The sequence below is a fragment of the Anabrus simplex genome, chromosome 3, assembly GCF_040414725.1.
Source record: "Anabrus simplex isolate iqAnaSimp1 chromosome 3, ASM4041472v1, whole genome shotgun sequence".
NCBI classification, from domain to species: domain Eukaryota; kingdom Metazoa; phylum Arthropoda; class Insecta; order Orthoptera; family Tettigoniidae; genus Anabrus; species Anabrus simplex.
Genome location: NC_090267.1, coordinates 401,469,567 through 401,495,233, shown reverse-complemented (window position 1 = coordinate 401,495,233; position 25,667 = coordinate 401,469,567). Strand labels below are relative to the sequence as shown.

Below are 25,667 nucleotides of genomic sequence, written 5' to 3'. Positions count from 1 at the left end.
ATCAAAATACTATGGATCTCATTTTTGCCATAAGAATGTTTAAAAAAAGTATTAGGAATTTTGTGAATATATTTCTGGACATTAAAAAGGCCTATGACAGTGTCTCACAGAACAAGATCTGGGAATGTCTAGAAGACCTCAAGGTGCTTTACTGACAAAGTAAAGATGCTCCAAAAGAATTGTAACAGCTATATTCAGATAGGCAATGGACGATCAAAATAGTTTTAGACAAAGAGAGGTGTCCAACAAAGAAGTGTCCTATCACCACTCTTGTTCCTAATAGTAATGGAAAAAATCCAGCATGTCAATTAAGTTCTTTTTTAATTACCTTTTACTGTCTAGTGTGCCATCCTTTAAAATCATCATAAAACCTTTATCTGTCATTACATTACAAAAAAAATCCATTCAACAAAATGTTTCATGATTTCATTTTGAAAACATCACTGAATTATTTTTTAAACTAGTAAATTTTAAGAATAAGGTATACTTTTTGCTTTAACTTAATAAAGCTTGTAAAATATATGGCCATAGAATTAATTGAGACATACTTCTGTATTAAAACATAATATGATATATGCTATGTTGCTAGATTTCTGACTTATTTAATACACGTAGGATGCCAAATGGTTTATTGTGTCACCTATTCAATACATATAAATTTTTACATTTAGGAATTTATTATTAAATCCACTTGAGACATGTTTCACCCTTCATTGAGGGCATCGTCAGTCAAATTACCTCCTCAAGGCAAAAATCAGGTACCTGATTAGTATTTAAAATGTACACATTAATATACATTACAGTGGGAAAATGAAGTACGAGAAACACTTGTTCAATGGTGTTAGTTAAACAATATAGGTTTATAGACTAAGTAATCGGCACCAATGCAATGGGTAATTTTAGCAGAGTCCAGCAGTAGTGATCCGAAGAATAATTGACTCACTCATTAGAAAAACAAAGGAAATTATAAAGTTTATACAAATTTTTACATTAAAACAGTCAGGGGAGAAAGGGTATAAAGTGTTCGGCATCAATGTTCGTAACAAAAATTACTGTCAATGGCTGAACGATTACAGGTTGACAGGGTAACTATACAGTAAATTTACAATATCCAATTGAACAGTTGTGAATTTACAGTTTACATACATATTAACAAGAGAGCAGCTTGGTGAGCAAGGATATAAAAATGTCTAGTACCAAGTGCGTCCCATTGTTTTAGTCGTTGGAAGATGATTGTAGCATTAACACATGTTTTTTTTTTTGCTAGTTACTTTATGTCGCACCGACACAGATAGGTCTTATGGCGAAGATGGGACAGGCAAGGGCTAGGAGTGGGAAGGAAGCGGCCATGGCCTTAATTAAGGTACAGCCCCAGCATTTGCCTGGTGTGAAAATGGGAAACCACGGAAAACCATTTTCAGGGCTGCCGACAGTGGGATTCGAACCTACTATCTCCCGAATACTGGATACTGGCCGCACTTAAGCGACTGCAGCTATCCAGCTCGGTCATTAACACATCAGTAATATGCAGAATGGTTTAATCTTAGTTTATAATCACAGGGGGCAGGGAAAAATATTCCATAGCAACTGAAAGTTGTCTGGATGAAGCCACGGGTTCAGTACGGTGAATTCGGTCAGCATGGACGGAGACTCATGGGTGTTGCTGAGTACATGGTGCATTAGAATGGCAACAATGATGGCAGTTATTTGTAGGTAATTGTATTATTGGGAATGTGTTGTGGGTTGAATCTTTCGCCTTTTAGTTTAGTTAACTTCATGTAGCTGGGAATGTTATGTGAAAACATCAGTGTGAGATGCTAGTGAGACTTAAATTGATATTATTTCGTAAATGAAAGTATGAAGGACCTCGGGATGAAGTTACTGTATTGTGCTGCTGGTCTGGTGAAATAGAATGGAGTTGCTTATGCTATAAACTGCAGTGGAGAGATTAGAATGTATAACTACAGAGTCAGAGCGTTGTAGCTGGGACGAGGCATCTTCACATTCTGTCTGCGAAGAGGAGCCGTAGTGGCACGCCATGTTCGTGCCAGTGTGCGCTGGATTCTAGCGTGTTGTTGAAAGTTGTGTTGTATGAAGTGGAAGTTACCTGTTGTGTCACTGAGAGGCTATTTGTTGGTGAGTGTTAGTTGACTCATAGTCATAGAGGCTATTTGTTGGCGAGTGTTGGTTGAAGATGCCTCGTCCTAGCTACAACGCTCTGACTCTGTAGTTATACATTCTAATCCCTCCACTGCAGTTTATAGCATAAGCAACTCAATTCTATTTCACCAGACCAGCAGCACAATACAATAACTTCGTCCCGAGGTCCTTCATACTTTCATTTACAAAATAATATCAATTTAAGTCTCACTAGCATCTCACACTGATGTTTCCACATAACATTCCAAGCTACATGAAGTTAACTAAACTAAAAAGCGAAAGATTCAACCCACAACACATTCCCAATAATACAATTACCTACAAATAACTGCCATCATTGTTGCCATTCAAATGCACCGTGTACTCAGTGACACCCATGAGTCTCCATCCATGCTGACCAAATTCACCATTCTGAACCCGTGGCTTCATCCAGACAACTTTCAGTTTGACTACACCTATAGAACCTCATTTGCTATGGAATATTTTTCCCTGCCCCCTGTGATTATAAACTAAGATTAAACCACTCTGCATATTACTGATGTGTTAATGCTGCAATCGTCTTCCAACGACTTAAACAAAGGGACGCACTTGGTGCTAGACATTTTTATATCCTTGCTCACCAAGCTGCTCTCTTGTTAATATGTATGAAAACTGTAAATTCACAACTGTTCAATTGGATATTGTAAATTTACTGTATAGTTACCCTGTCAACCTGTAATCATTCAACCATTGACAGTAATTTTTGTTACGAACATTGACGCCGAACACTTTATACCCTTTCTCCCCTGACTGTTTTAATGTAAAAATTTGTATAAACTTTATAATTTCATTTGTTTTTCTCTTGAGTGAGTCAATTATTCTTCGGAACACCACTGCTGGACTCTGCTAAAATTACCCAGTGATTTTACGCATTGGTGCCGACTACTTAGTCTATAAACTTATATTGTTTAACTAACACCACTGAACAAGTGTTTCTCGTACTTAATTTTCCCATTGTAATGTATATTAATGTGTACATTTTAAATACTAATCAGGTACCTGATTTTTGCCTTGAGGAGGTAATTTGACTGACAATGCCCTCAATGAAGGGCGAAACATGTCTCAAGTGGATTTAATAATAAATGTAATAATGTAAATGTAAAAATTTATATGTATTGAATAGGTGACACAATAAACCATTTAGCATCCTACATTCAGTACCTTCAGTACGGATTAACAATGATTTTTTATTATTTATTACATGTTAAAAACATTCAAATATGTTAGTATGTTGTCTACCGAGCTCGATAGCTGCAGTCGCTTAAGTGCGGCCAGTATCCAGTATTCAGGAGATAGTGGGTTCGAACTCCACTGTCGGCAGCCCTGAAGATGGTTTTCCATGGCTTCCCATTTTCACACCAGGCAAATGCTGGGGTTGTAGCTTAATTAAGGCCATGGACGCTTCCTTCCCACTCCTAGCCCTTTCCTATCCCATCGTCGCCATAAGACCTATCTGTGTCGGTGCGACGTAAAGCAGCTTGCAAAAAATGGCAATGTCCTCGGATACTCCCGGCAGTAAAAGCCATACACCATTTCATTTAACTAGTGGCAGATATGTCATAGGTTTGCCATCCCTGCCATAGTCCAACCTGAAGAAAATTATACTCAATTTTGTTTATTTGTTTTATACTGGTTTAAAAACTCCATTACCCTTCAAAGGTATTCAGTGATGTAAGGTTGAGAAAAGACTGGGATTGGGAAGGTAGCAATTATTGTATGGCTTTAATTGAGGTACATTCCCAGCATTTTCCTGGTGTGAAACTACAATGCATAGAAAACCATCTCCGGAGCTGCTGATAGTGAATTTGATTCAATCATTACCTGAATGCATGCTCACAGCTACGTGACCTAAACCGCATAGCCAAATCTCTCAGTATACTCAGAAGATTGAAGTAAAAGTATAAAAATCAAAAGAAATATTGCTGAAAGGGAAACAAAAACTACTTTATGATGGTAGAATGAGGATATATTTCATTCTGAAATATTTCCCACAAAATTACCCAGTTATAATGGTGTACCAAAGAAATGTGGGAATCTGCTCAATTTATGGACAAATCCAGATTCAATCCTTACAGCAACTCTTAGCATGCTGCATACATTAACAGTGGAAGAATAGGTACAGTCCAGCTAACATTTCTGAAGAGACAATGACGTATGTGGTGGTATCTTAGCTTGGAATGGCATCATATTGTTCTTACACACCCCTTTTCACATATTAGATCATGATCAATAGGCCACATGCATGGAGATGTTGTGCCCTAAAAGTATTTAGGATTTTCAGGGATGATATGTATGCATAGTTTTGTTTAAGGAAGTCAATGCACATACAAATCAGGCTGTATGTTGGATGACTGTCTGAGCCTGTCTCTCATTTGACAAGATCTTGACAAACTTGTGAGGAGGACAGCAGGCGATGGTGTGATGGTTAACAGGGTGAAAATTCATGTTGTAAATTTCACAAATAGAAGAAGTCCCAGTTTTAATTACTGTGTTGATGGGCTGACAGTAACTCATTGGGATCACTGGCAGTACCTAGGTGTTAATATAAAGAAAGATCTTCATTGGGGTAATCACATAAATAAGGGTTACAGATTTCTTCATATGGTTATGGATATGAGGATATTTTGGGATTGTAGTAAGAATGTAAAAGAGAGGGCATATAAGTCACTGGTAAGACCCCAAAATTTTGGTTCTAGTGTATGGGACACTCAGCAGGATTACTTGATATGAGAACTGCAAAAGATCCAAAAGAAAGCAGCACAATTTATTCTGGGTGATTTACGACAAAACAATAGTGTTTCAAAAATGTTGCAAACTTTGGGCTGGGAAGACTTGGAAGTAAGGAGACTAGCTGCTCGACTAAGTAGAATGTTTCAAGCTGTCAGTGGCTTGGAATGATATTAAGGACAAATTGGGACAAATATTCATTTATAGGAAGAGGAATTAGGGGTCCGACTTGTTGGCTGAATGGTCAGCGTACTGGCCTTCAGTTCAGAGGGTCCCGGGTTCAATTCCCAGCCGGGTCAGGGATTTTAATTGCTTCTGATTAATTCTGCTGGGTCAGGGACTGGGTGTATGTGTCCGTCCCAACACTCTCCTCATCATATTCAGACAACACACTACACTACCAACCACCACAGAAACACGCAATAGTGATTACTTCCCTCCATACAGGGTTGACATCAGGAAAGACATCCGGCCATAAAACAGGGCCAAATCCACATGTGCAACAGAGTTCGCACCCGCGACCCCACAGGTGTGGGAAAAAGCGGTAGCAAAAGATGAAGAAGGAAGAGGAATTAGGGATTGAAATAATATTTATCTAGAGAGATGTTTGATAAATTTCCAACTGCTTTGAAATCATTTAAGAAACAGACCATGGAACAGCAGAACGCACTCACAAAACCATCGAGAGAGGGCAGCGAATTACAGCATGATGATCCTTGAGTCCTATGAGTGGGGTAGGCCGTGAATAGTACGGCCATGACTTCCAGGTTTCTTAGAATTTCTTTGCTCACTGTCGGAAGCATAATTTAACTTGCCCTGATGAAGGCCAATGCAATTTGGCTGAAAGCTCAGCTTCATTAAATAAACATAGTGGCTTTAATCCTGTATTCATTTATTTATTTACGTTAATTGTTAGGGAATCTGCCACCTGGGCAACGGTCCTAAATGCAGATCATTGGTGACTGAATGATTTGCATTGGCCAGCCTCTTGCCCCAATGTCAACTCTACATACATTTACAGATGAATAAGCTTGAGTGGGGGGGTTTAAGAGCAGAAAAGATCACAAATTGAAGGTAAAGTTTAAATTCAAAATTAAAAAGTCTTCTTCTGCTTCTTCTTCTTCTTCTTCTTCTTCTTCTTCTTCTTCTTCTTCTTCTTCTTCTTCTTCTTCTTCTTCTTTAGTTATCAAGGGTCGGCACTAATATGGATTAAGCCCTGTCTTATGGCCATATGCCCTTCCTGATGCCAACCCTATGTGGAGGGATGTATTCGCTATTGTGCATTTCTGTAATGGTTAGTAGTGCAATGTGTTGTGTAGGTGAAGATGTATATTAAGACAATCACAAAAAGCCAGCCCCTGAGCCAGAGGTATTAACCAAATGTGGTTAAAATCCCCCTGCCTGGCTGGAGACTGAACATGGGGTCATCTAAACCCCATTCAGCCATTCAGTCGATGAGCTGGATTGTCAGTCGTATTGACTATGTACGATAATTACCATTACATTCTTCTGATGTAACTTTGATTGACCGTGAGAGATCCAACTATATGTGAGTGGAAAAAAGTTACACTGTTCTGATCATCCACAGAATCTCCAAATCCATGAGGTCCTTACTGACCTACCTCCTTCTTGTCTTAAATCAAGGAACCTAATATGGCATGACATAACTGGCTTCAATATCCAGGAAAACTGGCATCAAAGCTGGAGCTCTGCATGTGTGAAACGCCAAGGCATCCAAGACCTCACAAATGGACTCCCAGGATTTCAGCTGAAGAGACACCAATGGTCTACACTCAACCATTTAAGAACAGGCCACGCTAGATGTAATGCCATGCTACATAAGTGGGGACTTCGAGAATCCCCTACCTGTGACTGTGGAGCCCTTTCCAGTCAGTGTAGCACGTTATTGAGGAGTGCCCTCTGAGGAAGTATGGTGGACCAGCCCAAGATGTCATCAGTGCTATACCTTCCTTCTTAGAATGGCTACAACAACTGGACATTGATTTGTAACTGTGAACGCTACCAACATTCTTGTCCTTGTATATAGTGTAAATTTTCTTTTTCTTTCGTATACTTGCCATAAGATAAATAAAAATAAATAAATAAATAACCATTATATTCACCTAAACACAATCTCTAACTTTTTGGATCAGTTACCATGAGGTGACTATTTTGAACAGTAAATAATCTAGTCTGAATTGTTCATCATAACTACACTCAACTACATCATATTGTTTCTAGCATTAAATAAGTTCATACCAAATTTAATCTTCATTTGAATATTTCTAATAACATAATTACTATTCTCACCTTAGCTAGTGCTGTTGGGTGTGGATATAGGTTGACCAAGATATCTTGTCTTTTATGTTTCACATCAAATCGAGTCTCTATGTGAGGAATTTCCTTCACATCACAGATGGATTGGACATGACCTGCTGTGTGACTAGACTGAGGTCCAAATATTGCCCACACTCCTTCAGCCAGCATTTTATCACAAACTGTTAAAGACAGGGTCAATAAAAACAACTCAGTATCTACTAGATGGTGATTCAAAAAAAAATAACAAAGAATGAAATCAACTTCACATGCTTTTAAAGTAAATAAATTACCTCACTACAGTGCTTTCAACTGTTCTTGAAAGGTGTTCACACACACATGCGCGCGCGCATGCACTCTCTCTCTCTCTTTCTCTAGCTGCCTCTGCAGATCAGTGGTAGAGTAGTATTATTGTTACCCTCTCTCTCTCTGTCTGATAAAAAATGTTCGTACACCTGCATAAAACTCTCCTTTAAGTGTTTTACGGGTATAATGGCCAGTATTGACATTAATACAGCATAGACTCACCCCTGGACTCTTTATTACACCTCAATCTCTGTAGGGCAGCTAACTATAACAGGTGTCAGAACATCACTGCAGAAAAGGCATACTGTTCTTAACAGTAAACATAGTTAGAGATGTGGGTCGTTGAGGTCTGGAGCAAAGCAGTCATTTTAGTTCATCCCAGAGGTCTTTGATAGGGCTGAGGTCAGGACTCTGTATTGGCCAGTCCATTTCCAGAATCTTACTGTCCACAAACCACTCATGAATAGGCCCTACTTTGTGGCAGGGAGCATTATCATGCTAAAATACACTGTTCATTTTCAAACTGGTCTTCTACCATATACAACATGCAGCTGGTCAAAATGTTCTTATATCCTTCCAGCTTCAATGTGCTCTTTGGTATTACAAGAGGACTAAGTCCGTTCTATAAAAAAAATCCTCTACACCGTCATCCTACGTCTTACAAATTTTACAGTGGATGCTGTACAGGCTGGTATATATTGCTCATTCACCAGACATTTACTACACTCAGATCCTTCCCAAAGGGCCAATAACCTTCGATGTTAGGCCCATTAAAACAACAAGCATCATCAGATCCTTCCCTCTGACTGCCACATAATACAGTATGATTCATCACTCCAAATCACATGTATCCAGTAATTCAGAAATCATAAACAGTGCTCGAACACCATAAACAAGGCACTTAGCATTCACCACCAAAATGTGCGATTTATGGGCTGGTGCCTAGGTCTTGAACCCCAATACTCGTATCTCGTGGCATACAGACATGGTGCTGACTGCATTATTAGTAGCACTGTGGAATTCACGAGTGATGGTATCACACGTCAGGCAATATTTCCATACCACCTTCGTCAACGCTCAACATTCCCTGTTGGTCAACACACGTAGTCTACCTGGCCATGGTTTTATTGTGGTTGTGTTTACACTTCACAATCACGTCCTCATGAGTCGACTACTGCAACTTGGGAAGGGAGTAAGTGGCCCTGACTGACTGCTTACTGATGTGGCAACCGATAACCATTCCATGTTCAAAGTCAGTAAACTTCCTAGCCCTGGGCTGAAAGGCTCGGATGGTAGAGACAATGGCCTTCTGACCCCAACTTGGTAGGTTCAATCCTGGCTCAGTCCGGTGGTATTTGAAGGTGCTCAAATATGTCAGCCTCATGTCAGTAGATTTACTGGCATGTAAGAGAACTCCTGCAGGACAAAATTCTGGCACTTTGGCACCTCCAAAAAGTTTCAAAAAGTAGTTAGTGGCACATAAAACCATTTTAAAAGTTTGTTTGGGCCGCCTGAGGTCCACGGTGCTTGTGCATTAGGTGTATTGTTGTTTTTGACTGTTGCCGCTTCTGGTGTTCTTAATGGTAGGTTTGGCTGCTGCTTTCTTCTTGGTACCTTGATGTTTTCTGTTGGCCCAGTATTCCTTCATTTTCTTGCTGAACTCTATTTTGCATTCTTCAGACCATTTTCTCGTCTCATTGTGGTTAGCTTCTGTAAGGGATGTTAGGAAGGGTTTCGTTTCAATAACTGTACTGCAGTTGCTTCTGTTAATTATGATGGCATTTTTAATATTACATTCTGCCAGATCCTTCGCTACCTGTTGGGTCCAAATCGATCCAGTGGTTTACCCTTGCTGGCTACTTGGAAGGTTTTATAGGACAGTCTGTGGGTATCCATTCTATACAGGTGTTCGTAGAAAGCTAGCCATTTTCTTCTAATGGCACCTGTGAGGGATTCTTGTTGTTCGTAGAGTTCATGATTTAGTTTGTACCATTGCCTTACATCTAATATGACCCTTGGTCTTAATTGTGTGCGTTTGTGTAGAGAATATACAGCCTATCAAGCAACTGAGAAGAAAAATACAATGGTCAAGTTCTCAGAAGCATTTCAACGTTCATTGGAGAGCTTTTCCGGTACCATTTTAAATTTTTCTACCAAGTTGGGGTATATTTCATGATTATTTGCACAATTTGTGCAATAAATCAGATTTTGTGATATTTTGCAAGTTCATTTTGCTAAAATTAGGTACTTAAGTACCTACAAGGTCATACATAGGCAAGAAAGAAGATATGAAAAAAAATTGCACGTATTGCTATTACCAAAAAATACAGCCCCTACCTATTGCCAAATAAGTTATACCAATATCTTTCTTGTTTAATTCTACATTAGAATGTATAAGATAAATTGTTTTTGGAGTTAATTCATTAGTTTTTATTTGTGGTTGAAATAAATATTGTCTGGGTTTCTTGCTTCTTCACTAGAAACCGCTCACTTAAAATTATATACATGGAAAACTACTTACCAGATTCATGAAATTTGTGTATGTTTTAACCACATGTATTCATAGTATGGTATAACAATGAAGTTACACTTTTTTCAACCACCCCAAAGAAAATTCTTATTTTTCTACAGCAACGTTTTCTCAGCCTAGGATAAATGTACAACAGGAAACTTGGGCTTGTTCTGAAGCACTCAATTATGGTTATCAGAAACTACAAACATGGCAACCATACAGTGTGATACTGAATTTATGAAGAGTTATATTGGTGGGAAGTTGTGTGCGCGCTGGACCATGCGATTAACAGCATGCGGGGTGGTGAAATTGGGTACAACATTGCCGCGTTCAGTAGTAAACACAGCATGCAATGAACACAGCTTTATATTTACTTTCAGCCTTTAATTTTATTTCTTCGTATAAATTCTACTTCCCATCACCTTTTCTCGTAAGGACTTTGAACATTCAATTACAGATTTATAAATGGCTGGCTTCCCAATTTAGAAATGTCACACTGTGCAAATTTTACAAGGGTTACTGTATATTTATTCTGTCAATATCCTTCATCTGAAAAATCACTATGTTCTGATGAATCGGAACTGCTGTCATTCATGTTGATTATGACTGGCTCAAAATGAGGGACATTTTCAAACAGTCTGTCTTTCTCCCAGTGGTAGTCTTCCATTTTCTTAGCGTGTGTTTTTACATTGTTTCCGGAGTTTCAAAAGCGTAGAAATTGACAAATCAGTAAAATCCCTCATATATTACAACAGTTTCAGGTGAAGGCTTTTAATTGTGGGGAGTGCCTTATTCATGTAAAAATCGTGTATATTTCCTTGTATTGTGGCCAAAGTAAAATCATCAAGTTGGATTTTCAAATGCCCTGGGTTCAAACATTGCTTCTTTCTTGACCAAGATGATATATTTCTAATCATTCTCCTTTGAAGTGGCTCCTACTCTCTTCCCTGATGGCAATACAATCTGCCACTTTCTGGTACACAGGGAACCTGTGTCCCCTACATTTCCCCGTCTGTATGAAGGAAACAAATTGCACTCAAAACCACTGCAAGTTTTCCCTCTGACAACGGTGGTCTTGGAGGCATCTTGAAGTCATGTGGCTAACATGCAGAACACAGGCAGACTGTCTGGGGCGATTGTACTGTACATGGTGCAGCAACCCTGCACCCAGTTTCACCACCCCGCACACTGTTAACCGATCGCACAGTCCAGCACACATAAAACCTCCCATCAATATAACTCTTCATAAATTCAGTATCACACTGTAACGTTACAGCGGTTATACTTTCTGATAACCTTGAGTGAGTGCTTCAAAGTAAACCCAAGTTTTTTGTTGGACGTTTATCCTGGGCTGAGAAAAAGTTACTTTAGAGAAATGATAAGAAACTTTTTTTGGGATGGTTGAAAAAAATTATCGCTTCAGAATTACACTATGAAAAAATGTGGTCATAACATATAAAAATGTCATTACCATCAGACAAGTAGTTTTCCATGTACATATTTTTAATTGAGCAGTTCCTAGAGAAGAAGCCGAACACCTGGACAATATTTACTACAACCACAAATTAAAAAAATAATTAACGAACTTCAAAAACAAAATTTTTGGATGCTCTAATGCAGAATGAAACAAGGAACACATTGATATAACTCATTTTGAAATAGACCTATCAGTTAATTTGTAATTAATGCCTAAACTCGAGTGTTCATAATAAAGAATCTGACAGTAGGTTCTAGTTTACATGTAACATTAACTGAAAAGGACAGGTGACAAATTGCAAGATCACATCACTCCTTTCTGAATTGCTGCTTCTTTCTCACAGCCTTCGATTCTTATCACTGTAGGTTGATTTTTGTACAGACAGTAGACAATTCTTCCTTCTTTTTAATTGATCCTGATCACCTTCAGAATCTGAAATAGCTTTGACCAATCAAGATGCTGTAATCAAAAGTCTTTTCTAGATCTATGAATGCTATGTACGTGGGCTTGTCCTTTTTAATTTGATCCTCTAAGATCAGATATAAGATCAATATTGCTTCATGTGTTCCTACATTTCTTCTGAAGCTGATCTTCTCTCAGCTTGGCTGCAACTTGTCTCTCCATTCTCCTGTAAATTACATGTGCAAAAAGTTTGCAAGCATGAAATACTACACTAACAACATGGTAATTTGCACTCCTGTCAGCATTTTTTTTTCAATTGGGCGGCACTTCTCCTGTCTCATACTAAATGGAATAAACTTGCCATGCCAGTTTCTACTAATGCAGTCAGTAATTATGGAGGTATGTCATCAATTCGAGATACCTTGATTCGATTTAGGTCTCGTAATGCTCTGTTGAATTATCACCTCAAAGTTGGGCCTCTCATTTCATTAGCATCACTAGCCTCCTCTTCCCAGAATGTTATCATCTACTTTGCTTTGATACAATCATTGAATATGATCCTGCCATTTTTCTGCCTTATCTCTTTTTTTCCTAGAAGTCGTTTTACTTCTGAGCTCTTAAAATTCATACACCTAGTTTCATATTCTTCAAAAGTTTTCTTGATATTCTTATATGTAACATCTATATTTCCTACAACCATACAAACTTCAACATCCTTGCTCTCTTTCAATCATTCTTCCTTAGCTGCCTTGCACTTTTAACCTACTTCAGTCTTTAGACACATGTATTATTTCCTGCCCTCCTCATACTTTGTGTTCTTATACTTCTGCCATTCATCAAACTCTTCTTTAGCAGCCATATTGATCTCATTCTTCTGGACTGCCCATTCTTCATCTGTCATGTTCCTTTCAGACTCTTCATTTTGTCCTTGTGCAGCAAATTCCTTGAAATCTTCCCTCACTATTTTTTCCTTCAACCTGCCTCCATCCCATTTTCCTGCATTCCTTATATTCTTCAATTTCTTCAACTTCACATGGCATTTCATGACCACCAAGATGTAGTCAGTCCATGTCTGCCCCTGGTGAGGCTTGCAATCCTACACTTGCATTTCTGAATCTCTGTCTGATGATAATAAAGTCTATTTTATGTCTTCCAGTGTCTCCAGGTTTTGTTCACATATAGAACTGTCGTTTGTGGTTTTTGAACCAAGTGTAAGCGAGGACTAAATTATGATTAGTGCTCAATTCTACTAGCTGACTTCTCCTTTCATTCCTTTGTCCCAATCCATATTCTCCAACTACATTACCTTCACTTCTTTTGCCTACCACTGAATTCCAGTCTATCATCACAATTCAGTTCTAATCTCTGGTTACATGTTGTATTAACTCTTCTATCTCTTTGTATATTACTTTGATTTTTTCGTTATCGGCTGAACTAGTAGGCATATAGACCTGTACTATAAGTGGTGGGCATTGGCTTGGTGTCTATCTTGACAACAATTTTAACCAAATCCTGCTTTTCCCCTATTTGATTCTGTGTTGAAAACTCTGTCATCACCTGATTAGAGATCCTGCTCTTCCTGGCATTCCACTTCATTTATACTAAATACATCTAACTTCAGTTGAACCATTCCCTTTTCAGATTCTCTAGCCTACCACAACAATTTAAACTTGTAACATTCCACATTCTGACTCACAGTATGTCAGTATCCCTTTTCCTAATGATCTTGATGATGATGATGATTGGTGATCATCTGGGTGAAATGAAGTACTCAGTAAATAATTTTGGTTATGGTTTGTAGGACATCTTTTTATAAGTGAACAGCATAAAACGTGGGACATAAATATTGTATGATGTTTCTTTACTTACACATCTTATAAAATTTGTTTCATTGGTATAACTCCTGTAAGACTCTTATATGGCTATTATATACGGTAACTAATTGTGAGGAAATTCCAACTTACTCGTTATATAAACTTCCAAATTGTCATGCTCCTTTACTCGTTCAGACAAATCAACAAGGTGAAGAGACCTATTATTGTTGATCTTTTCAATAGCATACTTGAAAACAATTTCTGCTTGACTGTCTGGACCATGGAAAAGTGCTCCTGTGGAAACACAAAATACAGAGATGTCATTGATAGAAATGATAACATAATTGCAATCAACAGGTTATGAATTAAACTTTCATGCAAGGGGACAGGTGGCACTTAGTGAATGTACATAAAGTTAGTTTAGTTTAGTTTATTGCCTTTCTTATATGATGGGGCTCAGGCTATGAAGCCTGCTAATATGCCAAACCATATTATAAACACCGTTTCACAATTTATAGAATAATATACATAAAATCATTAGTTACACATATTTCTAAATCACTAAAATTAATTTACTTAACCTCTATAATTTTATATTCTTATTGACAATTAAGAACTATTTATTACTTCTTTTTTTACGTTAGTGAGATCTACTTTTTACAGATTTGAGTACCACATTAAAAATTTCCTTTTAAATATCCTCGGATTGCCTATGCCTCTAATTTCAGTTGGGATTGAGTTCCAGGAATGTATGGTATGAATGAGTTGTTCTACGAGTTACTTTGATGAATGGGAATGGACAAGGGGGATCATGTGGATGACCTTGAGGGAGCACTATCGGAAGGGGAGAGGTATTTAAAGTCTGTTCTAAGATAGTCTGGTTTTGCTTGTTTGCAGAACACTGTGGAGAAGGGAAACAGCGTGGTATTTATCGTTCAGTCAATCTTAGCCATGACAGCTGAGAGAGGAAAGGGCTAATATGAGTTTGGATTGGGATATTTAATATGAATTGAGCACAAGCATTGGAGGCTCGCTGTAGTCAACATGAAAGTGTTTTGTTCATACTATTATAAATCACATCTCCGTAGTCAAATATTAGGAATATTAGACTTGAACTAATAATTTTCTTTTGCTTCTTGGAAGGAAGTCCCTCATCCTTTTTGCAGAATGTAATGAATAGAATACTCTTTGATAAATTTTGACATGTTCCGACCAACTGAAATATTTATTGAATACTACTCCAAGGTTCTTTACATGATCACTAAATGGTATTGGTATTCCACTGAGCGTAACACTGGATATAGATGTGTTATTTTAACATGAGATTTATACATACCAATTATGATGACCTGTGATTTTGATGGGTTCACTTTCAGGCCATGTCTGTTAATCCAGTCATTAACATTTGCTAGGTCTTCGTTTAACTTAGTGATTGAATTGTTTAAGTCATTAGGCTTTGTGTGAATGTATAACTGAATATAATCTGCGTACAGGTGATATTTACAATTGGTCAGCATCTCAGATAGATCATTCATGTATAATGAGAACCCTGTTCCATGCCCACCTTAGTGGTTTGCCATGAAGATGTATTGTTTCCCACTGATACATGCTGCTGATGACCACCAAGATAAGATTGTACCCAGGTTAAAGTGCTGTAAGAAAATGTCAGCGTCTTAAGTTTTTTTTTTTTTTTTGCATTACGTCGCGACGATGGGATAGGAAAGGCCTAGGAGTGGGAAGGAAGCGGCCGTGGCCTTAATTAAGGTACCGCCCCGGCATTTGCCAGGTGTGAAAATGGGAAACCACGGGAAACCATCTTCAGGGCTGCCGACAGTGGGGCTCGAACCCACTATCTCCCGATTACTGGATACTGCTTAAGTTTAGTGAATAATACGTCTCTGTCTACACAATCAAAGGATTTGCTTAAGTCCAAGAGAACAATTAGTCATTTGTCCTTTATCTATTGCTAGTTGCATGTGATTTGTCACTTTAACTAATGCCGTGGTAGTACTGTAGTTTTGTCTGAATCCCGATTGATATTTGTCAAGTAAGTTGTAATGTATAAGATATTCAGGTCATTTGCTTATGTACTCTTTTCTCCAACATTCTTCCTAATATAGAAAGGAAACTAATAGGATGATAATGTTTGGGACTGTTGGGGTTGTTGTGTTTAGGGAAAGGTTGGATGATTGCATGTTTCCAATTCAAAGGAAAGACTCCAATCATGAGTGAGTTATTAATGATATGTGTGACCGTTGGAAGTATGATGTCTATGATTCTTTTTAAAAGAGACAAGTTGATTCCATCATGGCCAGTGGACCCTGACTTTATTTCACTGAAGACACCCCTAACGTCACTGGGGATCACACGAGAAAAGTAGAACTGCTCACCATTATGTCTTACTTTTGAAGGTATCATGTTAATTACTTATGCTTTGGTCTGTTCATCCATCTGAGAGGATCATGAGCTAAAACGTGAATTTAGGTCAGCTAGTGGTACATTACATTTGTTGTCATTTGTCTTCTTTTTGCATAATCCCATTTCGCGAAGAGATTTCCAAATCTGACTAGAATTTTGAGTGTTCAAAATATCATAAGAGTGGTGTATTTTAACATTTCTGATTAACTGTTGTTTTGATTCGAAGTTTTTTATACTTTCCAAAATTGTCTGATGTGGGATATTGCATGTAATAATAATAGGCTACGTCTCTTATTTTCATCTGTTCTCGTATTTCTTGGGAAAACCATGGGTTAGAAGGTCTCTTTACCTTAACAGTACGTAGTGGTGCATGTCTGTCATACAAAGTCAGAAGTAGTTCAGTGAAATGATTAACTTTTCCGTCAATGTCATTTATGGACTGAATGTTGTGCCATGGTGTGTTAAGAGCATCTTCAAAAAATTCATCTTCATTAAAGTGTTTAAAATCTCTATAAGTAATTAATTTTGGCTTGAATTTAGGGCACTTCAAGGAATATGCAGCCTAAACCATGTCATGTTGGGAGAGACCAGGAAAAGGCATTTGTCCATGAGTTAGGATTCGGTTGGTATTATTATTAGTAATTATTAGATCAAGGAGCGATACATGAGTTGGCAACACGATGTGTAGGGTTTAGGGGTAGTATTGTCAAATGAATGGATGAAAATATCTCAGTCAATCGTTTTGTTTCAGTAGATTTGTTTGTCCAGTCTGTATTAAAGTCTCCCATTAAAATCAGATGCTCATACCTGGCTGTTAGGTCATGTAGGGCTTCCTCCAGATTCGTGATGTTACCAGTGTTCGGCGGATGATACACCACACCAAGCAAGCAATTCGTACCGCGAACAATGAGTTCAATGAACAAGAATTCAGGGCTATTGGAGAACTCACTGGGGGATTTTAATATCACCTAATACTTCACATCATCCCGTATATAGATACTCTTTCTGCTTCTGTCATTCCTAACTAATGAATAATCATTCATTCTAACAGGAGATGAAGGGATAGAATGACGCAACCACAACTTGGAGAATAGTATGGCATGCAGGTAGCAGGTTGAGAATATTTCAGAGAATTCTGGTAAATGTGAGAGAATGCTCTGGATATTTACATGAGCTATTTGTAAGGAGGAAAGGAAAGGCAAAAGAATGTCTTGAAAGTGATTAGCAGTACTTAGCATGGGGGCTGGGAGATGCAGGTATTAACCTGCTTGGGACTGTGGGTTAGAAAGGCTGAAACTAGAGGCATTTGTTTCCTGGGTGCTTGTTGCTGCCAACTTGAAATTTAACTGTAGATATAAAACGAAAAACTACACTAGATAAAATTAAGGACCTAAAACTGAAATTAGTGATAAAAATGTATAGCGCGGCTGTGAGCTTGCATCCGGGAGATAGTAGGTTCAAATCCCACTATCGGCAGCCCTGAAGATGATTTTCCGTGGTTTCCCATTTTCATACCAGGCAAATGCTGGGGCTATATCTTAATTAAGGCCATGGCCGCTTCCTTCCGACTCCTTGGCCTTTCCCATCCCATCGTCACCATAAGACCTATCTGTGTTGGTGCGACGTAAAGCCCCTAGCAAAAAAAATGTATAGCTATGGTTGAAATTCTGATTAAAGTTCTATACAGCGGTATTTAGTTTACAGAATCTCGGCTCGTGGTTAGCAAATACAATCGAGATCTTCACGGTTTGACACAGGTATTTTACGAGTTCCCTGCTGAACATAAATTATGCCATCCTTCGACCACACGTTCCACACACTGAACTTACTTATAGCGTCCTGTAGAAGCTGCATTCTCTCTGGGGTTAGGTCTTCTATAATTGATTTGTTTGTACCCTTGAGTTTTTTTTTTTTTTTTTTTTTTACAAACATTGCATTTCTTTTCCAGTACGAAACAAACTTCACAATTATGGGTCTTGGACGCTCATTTTGATTTTTCCCAACCCTATGCGATCCGTGTATTTCCTCCACTGAGAGTTCCACCCCAACTTCATGTGCAATATAAATTACAATACTGTCCGTGTTTTCTCCTGCAGCTTCTTCCACACCAAACGCACGCAAGCACTGTCTTCTTTGATACTGCTCTAAACTGTCTATTTTAATTAGTAGTTCCCTTTTTAATTCCCTTATAGTCATGTCCCTTTCTTCCAGCGTACGCTTTAGTTCCTCGATCACACTCCTATTGAAATTTATTATTTCTTTCAGTTGCTCTACATCTGTCTTCGTCACCTTATTTTGATCAGGTTGGCAAGCGTGTTGAGAATTTCCATACTGCTCAGCTCTTCCTGCACTGTTTGCTTCACAATGGCTTCCATTGGCACCTCTTTAACTTTGGGAGGCATGGTTGCTTTCATAGATATTTCGCTTCAGGTTCCACTGAACACTTCACGAACACTCTGACATGAATAACTGTACAAGTTACAATAATGTATCACTTAAGACTGTCAAACTGCTAAAATTCACCTCCTAATGTCCACATGCCTGTAAGTGACATTGTCCTGCAAGTTAAAACAGAAATAAAATGGTGATGTAAAATGTTAGAATATGATAGCATGTGGGAAAATTGATCAATGATTGCACAGTATTGCATTGTGGATTCCACCACGGCATTATTTCCTTCAGTCCAGCTAGATGTCAATTGCCAACTGTCATATTTTCTTTCTCTTTCGTAACACTCTCGCACAGGTCTTAGATCTGTCCTAAGAATGGTTCCTCTCAATAAGGCAAATGGTGGGACAGTTCCTTTTATAGGCCATGGCTGCACCCCTCTGAATTTCTCTGCACTTCAAATTATTGCAACACATCTCCTGCCCTGAGAGAGGATGTCATCCTCTAGGACAGGGCCTCTCAAATGCCCAAAATCTCACACGTGCAGACAGCGGCGCAGAGTTCCTGTGCACAGTGCATCGGTCCCGCTCGGCTCGGACCAATGCTTCGTCTCTGGGCTACTCGGCTAAGCTCGGCTCAACTCGGCTCGGATTTGGAGCGCTACGGAGCAAGTGAGGAAGAGGGAGATAGGCGTAGGGAAAGAGAGAGACAGCGCTATTGCTCCAAATTGAGGAGTGGGGGTCTGCACTCTGGTCAACCAAGCGAAGTCGTCTTTTGCACTGTGCACAGTGCATGCACCAGGCGCATGCACCCTGAGAGGCCCTGCTCTAGGAGGTACGTTGTACCCCATAAGAGTACAGAATGGAAATATTTTGGTAGTAGTACGAGACATGCTTTCCTTGCATGTTTGTAAATAATTATTTGAAACGTACAACAGTATAAGTACTGTTGTGAGAGTTACTTGTTTTTAAATCCCAAAATAGTCGTATGATTTTATATTTTTCTTAATTTTTATTTCAAAGTATATTAGTTTATACAATGAACTATAAAAACAGCATGGTATTAATGATATTGGCATTATATGTTGCTTCATTTAAAGCGTTTCAAAAATATTTCATAAAAAATGTTAGTGTTTGGCTTATATTTTTATATATCCCTACAGCAAAAAAGCAGTTGTCAGACTATCGGACAAAACTGTCTTCATATTGGTTTGTTTTCAGACCTACTTTACTGTATAGGAGTGAAAGCAAGGTGGGCTCAGAATATCTTATTAATAAGTTAGAAGTAACAGACATGAAAACTGCTGGTATAAACAGGTGGAAGAATGAGGAGATAAAGGCTAAGTTAGGAATAAACTTGATAAATGAAGCAATATGTATCAACCTGCTTCGGTGAGAGGGTCATGCGAGGCAAATGGAGGAGAATAGGTTACCTAGGAAAATAATGGACTGGGCCTTGGTGGGTAAGAGAAGTAGAGGGAGACTAAGATAATAATGCTTAGACTCAGTTTCTAATGATTTGGGTATAAGAGATGTGGAACCTAATGTTTGGTAAATTCTGCTCGAACTGAAACTTAAAAACATATCGTTCACAATCACCACCACAAGCTGGTGGAATGAATTCCCCAATGACATCAGGGAAGCTAAATCTAAGAAAAAGATTAAAGTCCTCTTCCAGCATCATCTTATAAGCACTTCCAGTCTTTCTTACGTGTGAATGGGATGCATGAATGAGAGTGAATATGGTCGTTTATTGTAACATGTTGCAGTTTATACCTTAGATATACTTTACTTACTCTACTTAGTGATACTTTAGTTAGTTTATTTTATACTTTAGGTTGTAAAGATTTCATACGTTTAAATTAGGTCATTTCAGTTTTTATACTGTTAGTATATATTAAAATGTAAATTGCTGAAGTTCTTACATTGTAAATTTGTAAAAATTGTATTGTAAATTAGTACTCATTTATATACATGAAGTGGATAAGTGTAAGAAAGAGCCAGGATCCCTTTTAATAATAATAATAATAATAATAATAATAATAATAATAATAATAATAATAATAATAATAATAATAATAATAATAATAATAATAATAATAATAATAATAATAATAATAATAATAACAATAATATTAATAATAATAATAATAATAATAATAATAATAATAATAATAATAATAATAATAATAATAATAATAATAATAATAATAATAATAATGTTGGATGGAACACACGTAAAATTACATTAAATGATATTGACTTGAAAATACAATATAATGTTTGCCAAATTATTTAAAGAGATCATGCTGGCCCCATGATATAATGGTAGTATGCCTACCTCTTACACAGAGATCCCAAGTTTGATTCCTAGCCAGGACAAGGATTTTTACCTGGATCTGAGGGTTGCCTCAAGGTCCCCTGAGCATACATGATGGCAACTAAGGTGCTATCAGACAGTAAGATAGCAACCCCAGTCTAGAAAGTCAAGTAAAACAGCCGAGAGGATTCGTCGTTCCAACAAGATGACACGTCATAATCTGCAGGCCTTCGAGCTGAGCAGTGGTCTTTTAGGAGGCCAAGACCCTTTGGGGCTATTGCACCATAGGGTTTGGTTTGGATTTAAAGATCATGTAATATTTTAAAATGTGATGGTGTCTCTTCATTTCTTGTTCAGTCACGTCTAGTGGACCACTCAGACTGAAATTTGGTACGGATATACCTCAGATATTCAGTTCAAATGCAAGCCTGTTCAAATTTTTTTAAACCTTTCTAAATTGTGGCCATTAATATATACGGTAGGTGTTTAATACATTTTTTGCATGTTTTATCTGTTAAAAAACCGGGACTAATGGATAATGTTATCACTAAGGCTCAGAAGTTGAGGAAAAATCATTCTCAACTGGCCGAAGAAGAGGTCCAACATTAATATATTGTACCAGGAAGGCATATGGCCTGGCACATCATTTTTCTAAGTTATTATTTATTAAAGAACTGCTTAGCTTTAGCACCTGAAACAGCTGTACGAACGAAAGTTCTGGACTCTGCTGCTTGCTGCAGGAGTGAGAGAGACAGCGTGAGAGGGGAACAGGCCGAGTGGCGTAATCGCCACATGTTCTCGACTTCCCTATGGAATACTCTGGAAATATTTCAGTAACTTTTGAATGGCTTAAGATACAGAAATGAGAGCTACACCAACGTGAAGCCCACATTTTGAAAGGATAATAGCCAAAATTTGGGGTTAATCCATCCAGTAACTTTGAAGATATTAAAGGTAGAAGTTTGTCATACGAAACCACTTTTCTGTCGCTTGGCGCAGTGAGCCAGCCCATAGCAGGGTATATAAGGTCAACAGCTTGACAGGTATACTCAGTTGAAATCTGCAACTCAACCATGGGAGAAGATTATGCTGCTACATCGCGTTACGTGAAGTTAAAGTGAATCATGTCGTAATACTTAGAATTTCGTCGTGCGAGACCACGATACTTAGAAATTTCCACCGCGTTGTGAACGTGTGAAATATTTTAAAGCACTTCAAAATTGAGTTTCATGTTACAAGACTTAAGAATTTTTCTACCAAGTTATGAAGTTGTGATTTTGAAGGTGCATTCAGGTTGAATTTAATACAAGTGCTAGACTCTCAATTTACAGCGCATTGAAGACTTAACTATTTTCAATGTGTATTTGAACTCTGTCACTATCACGTACTGTGATAAGAACATTGGAAGGACTGTGTGTGATAATTTAAACTAATGACTGTTGACAGACTCATGAATTTTGAGCTGTTTCGATGTGTGTTTCGTCTGTAAATATGATTTTGAACTGTTCAAGGTGTTATGCCAGTCAAATAATCAGTAATTAGTAAGATTAAATGTGGTCAATTTTCACGTATTCTGTGAATGTTTGAACAGGATCATAAGAAAAGAGACTGAACCTTAAGGACATTTTATGTCGGTAATAGGAAATATGGACTCTTGTTAGTCTAATTCACACAGAAAATCTACTTAAGAAGCGAATTCTAGAATTTTAGAGACTGTCGCATGCATCGTGTGAACTGAATTTACGCATGATTTTCTATTGACTGTGACCCTAATATTCATGCTGAACTTACTACGTGATTGTTGAATATTCTGAACTGTGCCCAGTGTTCAATTCCATGCTACACGAACTGTGCATTTAAAAACTGTACATTTAAAATTTGTAACTTAAGAAGTGATTTCATTTTATCGTAAATATTTTCCGCATAGACCTGACTTGTGTTTCAGACTGTGCTAAAAGACACACACATGAGTCACATGTTAACTGCTGCGTTAGAAAGTGCAAGTATGAACTATGCTTTCAAACTCATCTAAGTGTAAAGTGCAACTAATTACTTTTAACTGACAGTGCTACGTCTTGTATTATCGTGCCAATTGAACTTTCCCATCTGTCCCTTCTCTCTGACAATCTGACAATCTCTGAAAACTGCATTACTTTAAACATCGAGTCCAGCGTGGGACAGGCTACATCGTCGGAGATACGTGGTCACATCGAGGGATGATACATGGTAACATCGAGGGATAATACGTGGTTACATCGAGGGAGAAACATGGTTCGCCGCTGTTGGTGCTAAGTTCGACCTCAGACTGATTGTCATGGGAGTTCCAGCCACCGAGCTGCAGAGCTGCATTTCAACTATTCCTGTTGCTGAATTCAGGTGATATAAGTGCATTTTACAATCTTTCTTGGGTGAATAATCTCATCATATTGCACTAAAACATTACCGTAACTGACTTATTGCCAAGGCATTCTACCAACCACAATACTCTAGTGCTAAGTGAGTCAAGTGCAAGTGCCTAATCCATTAAAATATTTTGGTCGTATGAATTTCAGTTCTACTACCTATTGAAATTGTAGGAAGTAAATTAACAGAACTGTAGGTCTGTTTACAATGATTTAAAAAGACTTCAGGATTTCTGAAGCAAAGTGTAATTTGAAATCACTCTATTACAACTTAATTGGACTTTAGGGTTTTCTACAGCAAGTGCATAGTTTAAAATCATGTTTAATCTATTTACAAAAGACTTCAGAATTTTTGAAGCAAGTGTAATTTGAAATCATATTTAATCTATAACAACTTAGACAGGCTTTAGGATTGCACAGAAGTGATTTGAAAGATTTAATATTTAATTTGAACTTTGAGATCTTAGTCAGTTGATGAAGTAATTTAAATTTAAGGTTTATTTTGAATTGTATTCATTTTGAATTCATAAGTGAAAATTTAATTGGACTTTAGGGTTTATTTAACTGAAGTTATTGAGAACAATAATTCATTCTGGACATTTTACAAACATCAAGTGGATATATGCAACGAAGATTATATTTTGTTCAATCGTAACAGCATTTAAAATTCTACAATTTGATTTCAATCTGAACATGTTAATAGAAGATTTACTTTCAAGACAATCTTTAGTATTTGAATGAATAATGGAAGCAGGGTGATTTTTCTTCAAATCATTAATAAATTTACCAGAAAAATTTTAATACCATCTATTATTCACCCTGCGAAGCTTCCTTCTCTGTACCTGCTCCAGGAAGACCATACACTACCTGAGATCCTTCCCATGCTCTTGTGTCCAATAACTTTTCCTCATACAATATGTTCATTCTGGGTCATTGTAGGCCAGAAAATGGTGGGTTTTATTAGTCCTTTATTGCCTTTTTTGGTATATCTTGGGCTTATTGATCCTTTTCCTGCCTTTTTTGGCCTTAACGGCTTTTTCTTGCAACTTCGCCTCCTTTGGACTACATTTTTACTGCCCATGCTCAATTTGAATAATCATTAGTTCATCCATCACCTCTTAAACATCTTTTCTCTAGTAAATATGTATATTTGAACCATATCTTAAAACAGAGGAAATAAAATGAAAATAAATTGAGAAAATGAAACTAGTGCTTGAGAAAAAGCCAGGGGTTTCAAATTATGTGCAAGATAAGTGAAATATTGAAACAATAAAAGTTTGATGTGAGTGTTTTTGAGGAGGGAGTATGATCCCTTAACATCCGTTGATGTGGAGAGAAGTTTCTCGACGTTTCTCAAAGTGCTCCCTGAAAACCAATGATCCTTTACACCTAAGAACCTAGATGACTATTGTGATATACTGTACTGCAAAGCCAACTGAGGTAATGTTTCTGGATTCCAATTTCTATAACCCTAGTGTGGTTAAGCCAATTACGATTCCAGTTATACTAAATTCTAATATTAAAGGATATCCATAATGGATTTCCTGAATTCATTCTAGGTGGAAAATATATTTCATTCCAAATTCTGTAAGTACCTACTTTCTTTTAACAAACAAACTAAGAGTAGTGTTTCACTCACATAGTTTTGCATTGTATGTTGCGAACAACCAAACTTTGCATTTTTAAACATTATATTCCCTCATTAAATATGAAATTAAAAATAAAATTATGAATTAATTTTAATTGCATTTTTACCAGTGTTTAGGTCTTTTTAGGATATTTTTAGGTCTTTCTATAGGTCATTTTTAGGCCCTAGCCCTAAGCCCTAGTTATCACCAAATAAAACCCAGCATGTGTACTTAAAATTAATTTTTCTACAAACAAAAGGCCATATGCACTTTTCTTTTAACTCGAATGTTTCTCCATGAAACTCAGCTTTTGTGTCTTAAAGGACATCTTTCATAGCATCCATCAGCCGAGCGCCTGTTCGGCTGGGTATTTGGCCAGTTCTTGGTAGGTCCTGCTAATTCAGACTGAACACCAGAGTACGAGGGCTATGCTGAAAGTTTTTAGCAGAGTGTGAGAAAAAAAATTTATTTGTGAAACAACAATTACAACTTTTCAAAATACTCTCCATTAGCACGTATACATTCTTCCATTCTCTGAAACCACTTAGAAAACTTTTCAGTCCAAGCTTCTTTCGGGATGTCACTTAGTGCACTCTCGTATGCTGCAATGGCCTCTTCATCTGACGAAAACTGCTGTCCATGTATTTTTTCCTTGGTCTTAGGGAACAAAAAGAAGTCACATGGGGCCAGGTCAGGTGAATACGAGGATGATATAACACTTGCACTTTTTCCCTTTCCAAAAAGTCCATTGTTCTGGCA

The 25,667-nt window shown here is 37.6% G+C and overlaps 1 protein-coding gene across 3 annotated transcripts in view; it reads right to left on the bottom strand.

Annotated features, from left to right (window-relative positions):
* The window catches only part of LOC136866434 (glutamate receptor ionotropic, kainate 2), a 159,233-nt gene that overhangs the window by 107,412 nt on the left and 26,154 nt on the right, over positions 1 to 25,667 (bottom strand). For all 3 annotated transcript variants that reach the window (XM_067143368.2, XM_067143370.2, XM_067143369.2), the window contains exons 3-4: positions 13,904 to 14,047; positions 7,237 to 7,424 (exon numbers count right to left, since the gene is read on the bottom strand). In XM_067143368.2, the coding sequence (XP_066999469.2) occupies positions 7,237 to 7,424; positions 13,904 to 14,047 (332 nt within the window). The remainder of the gene's footprint in view (positions 1 to 7,236; positions 7,425 to 13,903; positions 14,048 to 25,667) is intronic.